The sequence below is a fragment of the Ceratina calcarata genome, unplaced genomic scaffold (genome assembly GCF_001652005.2).
Source record: "Ceratina calcarata isolate Rehan_Ccalc_2016 unplaced genomic scaffold, ASM165200v1 scaffold550, whole genome shotgun sequence".
NCBI lineage: Eukaryota > Metazoa > Arthropoda > Insecta > Hymenoptera > Apidae > Ceratina > Ceratina calcarata.
The window spans coordinates 41,008-46,353 of NW_017176681.1; the positions used below are offsets into that span (position 1 = coordinate 41,008).

The 5,346-nt window shown below is 52.4% G+C and overlaps 1 protein-coding gene across 1 annotated transcript; it reads left to right on the forward strand.

The window, feature by feature from the left end:
- Positions 1-1,287: 1,287 nt before the first annotated feature.
- LOC108628905 (uncharacterized) lies at positions 1,288-3,714 on the forward strand. Its single transcript, XM_018031134.1, has 3 exons — positions 1,288-1,954; positions 2,507-2,961; positions 3,274-3,714. The coding sequence occupies exons 1-3, from the start codon at positions 1,288-1,290 to the stop codon at positions 3,712-3,714; spliced, it is 1,563 nt and encodes a 520-aa protein (XP_017886623.1).
- The last annotated feature ends 1,632 nt before the right edge of the window (positions 3,715-5,346 follow it).

Here is a 5,346-nt window from a genome sequence, read left to right on the forward strand (position 1 = left end):
TTATGGAGCCAAAACTCCCTAGTCCGGCGCACTCACACAGCATATATTTATATACTATGTATATTTATACACTTACTATTAATATTATTTTTTTCTATAGAAGCGTTAAAACAGTTTTTTTCAATTATGCAAAATCTCTCATCATTTTACTATCTTTCTCGCAATCTACTCTGTCACAAATTTCAATGATAATCTCTCTCTCTCTCTCCCTCTCCCTCTCTCGCTCTCTCTCTCTGTCTCTGTGTGTCTCTTTCTCTCTCTCTGTTTTTTTCTCTTTCTGTCTTTTTCTCTTTTTCTTTCAGTTACCTGACAAAACGCACAGACATACATATAGAGAGAGAGAGAGCGTTATACTTAATACAATACACGTGCTTGTCGTATATCTCCCTGTCTCTGTCTCTGTTGTACAAGTGTGTGTGTGTGTGTGTGTGTACCGCAATTATTCGCTCCGCGTATTGAAACGTTTGTTGCTTAAATTAAATACAATTTCATTTATCCGCAATTATCCATAGCACTTTCTATCGCTCTCTATCGAACATGTCTATCCCCTCGAAGTTTTTACAATTGCTCTATAGTAAAACATGTTTCTTGTATGTATTTCAGATTGAACGAGAAAGTCGTTTTATAAAAAAAATGCCTAAACGAAGAAAGAATTGTATCCGACGGAAAACAAGAGCTGCTGCACACGTTGCTGACGTTAGACGACGACAACGACAGCAAGGACAGCAGCAACAGCAGCAGCGGCCGGTGTCACAGGTGTCGGGTCCATCGTGGTGGTCACCGTCGCCGCTGCCACCGGTGCCAGTGGCGGTGTCGGATTTATCGCGACGGTCATCGTCAAGATCGTCACCACAGGTACCACTACCACCGCCGCCGCCGCCGCCACCACCATCATCTCCGTCATCGTCATCATCGTCGTCGTCATCGTCGTCTTCAACATCGTCGTCGAGAAATCGTCGAAGAAGACAAGGTAATCGAGAATCACGACTAGGTACGCCGCGTATCGCGATGGATCGAGAGGGTGCCGCGTATCGTTATCATCCGTCGCATGATTACGCGAATCATTCCATGTTTGCTGTTGGTCGACTGGGCGACACGGTATGCCAGGCGTGTAGAGGATTGCGCTGGCACCGAGAGCCACCTGGTATGTGCTGTAGTCACGGCCAAGTACGAATACCGGTAATTGCATGGCCGCTACCGTCACCGTTGCACCAACAATTTACTAGAAACAATCGACAGGCGCGTAATTTTCGTGCAAATATACGTCATTACAATGATCAGTTCGCAATGACATCGTTCGGTGGCACGTTCGTTGCCGGACTGCAGAGAGGACGTGGCGGATGTGCGACATTCAGAGTTTCCGGTCAAACATATCATACGCTGAATCCGTTGCTACCACCGTTAATATCTGTTGACAACTACGACAATTATCGCGAACATCCGAATGTCGCCGATAGCGGCGACGGCGCCACGAGACGATATCCGTTAGAAGTGTATATGATTGATCTTGAACAGCAGCGGGAACACGCTACCGACAGAACGTTGGACGTAACACTGTGCGAACAGCTACGACAAATGCTACGGTCCGTAAATCCATACGTGTCGCGATTCGTAACATTTGCCACGTCTGACAATGCCATCGGCAACGATCAAGTGATCGTGTTGCCGGCCGTCGCCGCTACTACGTCGTTCGCGCCCGTTGAACCGATTACTATAGAACAGCAGCGACTACACGATCGTGGCGAGGATACACGTGAAATGGCCGCGCTGATGCACGCGGAAACCGCGTATATGGATAGGCGTAACGGCATCGTACAGCTACGCGAGGACGAGAGCCACGATACTCGCGTCGAACGACGTCGACGGATGAGCGAGCTGCATCGATCGTCCGATGCGCTCCAGTATCCGTTGATGTTTCCGTTTGGCGACGACGCATACACGACGGCAATCGACGGTATCGGCGGCGCGATACCGTTGCACGACCCGATACCCAGTCGAACATCGAGACAGAGGGACCGTCCAGCGTTGAGATATTTTTACCCACGGCCGGAAAGTGGGGACGACGCGACCATGGTGGGGACCAATAGTTGGTGGGGGTATGCAGTGATTTTCACGGTAGAACTGCGGAGAGCTTCGCGAAAGCGCATGAGCACGCATGAGGGGAATAGTAGTGGGGATCGAAATACGGGCGAAAAACAGGGGAAGCGAGCGTCGTGGGTAAAAATACCTCAACGCTGGGACCGTCATAGACGCGATAGAACGAATCGTCGCACGTCCTCCTCGTCTTCGGCCGCGTCGCACATCGATGCTGGTACACACAGAACGGGTAGCTGTCGCGAGTTTTATGCGTACAGACTGATGACACGCGGCGACGGTGACACGTTGCTGCGTTACGGTCAGTTGTTAAATCAATATCTAGTAGACATGGCGGCAAAAATCATTCAAGATCGGCTGTCTTATCGCTCGCATAACGATTGGACGATGCGCGTCGATCGTTATGGCGCAGCGGCGGCAGCAGCAACGTCGGCGGGAACGGCCACTGGGTCTAACAACACCACGGTAGCCGCTGCCGACGTTGGCCGACGCATCGCGTTTTCACCGTCGTACACCGGTTCGCCGCAGAATCTACACCACTGCATACAGTCAGTGTTTACATACGTACGTGAGTACGGCAATCCGCACGTGTTCATTACCATGACCTGTAATCCATACTGGACAGAGGTAACAAATGCGTTGCTGTCCGGTCAACAGGTGTACGACCGGTACGATCTGTTGTGTCGCGTATTCCGGTTAAAGCTCGACAGACTGGTGAACGCGGTGTGCGGCAAACACGGCGTATTTGGCGAGACACGATGTTACTCGTACAACGTCGAGATACAGAAATGTGGACTACCACACGTACACATGGTCGTGTGGCTGAAACCCGGACCGCGATCCAAACCTACACGACATTGTCGTAAGGTATCAGCTGCACGGACCATGCATAAGCACCGATCGCACGGATATATCGTGCTTAGCGAATCGGCGCCGTAACGCCGTTCGATGTCGACAACACTATCCGTACCCGTTCTGTACGACCACCACTGTGGGTCATGCGCCGACGGTGATGAATGGTAGAGCGACAACAGCGGCGGCAGCGGCAGCGGCAGCGGCAGCAACGGCAGCAACGGTGGATGATAATAACGCAGCGGCCATCGACAACGAACGTGACAGTAACTTCACTCTGTACGCGAGATATAGAAGACGTAGTCCGACCGACGGTTTGTGAACTAGTTGCCGGCCGGCGGCGGCGGCGATTGTCAACAGGAATATACGCTGGACAACCGCTGGGTCATACTGTACTGTCCGCTGTTGTCACGAGCACTGAATACGCATGTAAACGTTGAAGCGATTGACTTGCTGTACGTGCTCATTTATCTGACCAAGATGATAGACTCGTCGGCGATCGGCGAGAGATATGCGCCAACCGCAACGATGACAAACGTAGACGATGATGCGTCGCACGATTATGTACACGGTCGTTACTTCAGCACAGCCGAAGCCGTGTGGAGAATATTTGCGTTCCGCACATACGGTAATTGGCCGCCAGTGATCACGCTCGACGTGCATCTACCAGACGAGGAACGTATTCTACTGCCAGACGACGAACGTCAGCCGTTGGTCAGCGTGCTGCCACCACAGCCGCCGGCTATTACGTTGATTGCGTTCTGTTAGAGGATACTCTAACGGGAGTCCGGAAGGCGAGGAGAAGCGGGGTACGCAAATGGGGATCGAAATACGGGCGAAAAACAGGGGAAGCGAGCGTCGTGGGTAAAAATACCTCAACGCTGGGACCGTCATAGACGCGATAGAACGAATCGTCGCACGTCCTCCTCGTCTTCGGCCGCGTCGCACATCGATGCTGGTACACACAGAACGGGTAGCTGTCGCGAGTTTTATGCGTACAGACTGATGACACGCGGCGACGGTGACACGTTGCTGCGTTACGGTCAGTTGTTAAATCAATATCTAGTAGACATGGCGGCAAAAATCATTCAAGATCGGCTGTCTTATCGCTCGCATAACGATTGGACGATGCGCGTCGATCGTTATGGCGCAGCGGCGGCAGCAGCAACGTCGGCGGGAACGGCCACTGGGTCTAACAACACCACGGTAGCCGCTGCCGACGTTGGCCGACGCATCGCGTTTTCACCGTCGTACACCGGTTCGCCGCAGAATCTACACCACTGCATACAGTCAGTGTTTACATACGTACGTGAGTACGGCAATCCGCACGTGTTCATTACCATGACCTGTAATCCATACTGGACAGAGGTAACAAATGCGTTGCTGTCCGGTCAACAGGTGTACGACCGGTACGATCTGTTGTGTCGCGTATTCCGGTTAAAGCTCGACAGACTGGTGAACGCGGTGTGCGGCAAACACGGCGTATTTGGCGAGACACGATGTTACTCGTACAACGTCGAGATACAGAAATGTGGACTACCACACGTACACATGGTCGTGTGGCTGAAACCCGGACCGCGATCCAAACCTACACGACATTGTCGTAAGGTATCAGCTGCACGGACCATGCATAAGCACCGATCGCACGGATATATCGTGCTTAGCGAATCGGCGCCGTAACGCCGTTCGATGTCGACAACACTATCCGTACCCGTTCTGTACGACCACCACTGTGGGTCATGCGCCGACGGTGATGAATGGTAGAGCGACAACAGCGGCGGCAGCGGCAGCGGCAGCGGCAGCAACGGCAGCAACGGTGGATGATAATAACGCAGCGGCCATCGACAACGAACGTGACAGTAACTTCACTCTGTACGCGAGATATAGAAGACGTAGTCCGACCGACGGTTTGTGAACTAGTTGCCGGCCGGCGGCGGCGGCGATTGTCAACAGGAATATACGCTGGACAACCGCTGGGTCATACTGTACTGTCCGCTGTTGTCACGAGCACTGAATACGCATGTAAACGTTGAAGCGATTGACTTGCTGTACGTGCTCATTTATCTGACCAAGATGATAGACTCGTCGGCGATCGGCGAGAGATATGCGCCAACCGCAACGATGACAAACGTAGACGATGATGCGTCGCACGATTATGTACACGGTCGTTACTTCAGCACAGCCGAAGCCGTGTGGAGAATATTTGCGTTCCGCACATACGGTAATTGGCCGCCAGTGATCACGCTCGACGTGCATCTACCAGACGAGGAACGTATTCTACTGCCAGACGACGAACGTCAGCCGTTGGTCAGCGTGCTGCCACCACAGCCGCCGGCTATTACGTTGATTGCGTTCTGTTAGAGGATACTCTAACGGGAGTCCGGAAGGCGAGGAGAAGCG

What these genes read in the sequence shown, in the direction of transcription:
- LOC108628905 (XM_018031134.1), top strand. Translation starts at nt 1,288, where the DNA reads ATGACATCGTTCGGTGGCACGTTCGTTGCCGGACTGCAGAGAGGACGT. An exon ending in ATACACGACGGCAATCGACG is followed by an intron (nt 1,955 to 2,506) that starts GTATCGGCGGCG and finishes GTTATGGCGCAG; the next exon opens with CGGCGGCAGCAGCAACGTCG. An exon ending in CTACACGACATTGTCGTAAG is followed by an intron (nt 2,962 to 3,273) that starts GTATCAGCTGCA and finishes TTTGTGAACTAG; the next exon opens with TTGCCGGCCGGCGGCGGCGG.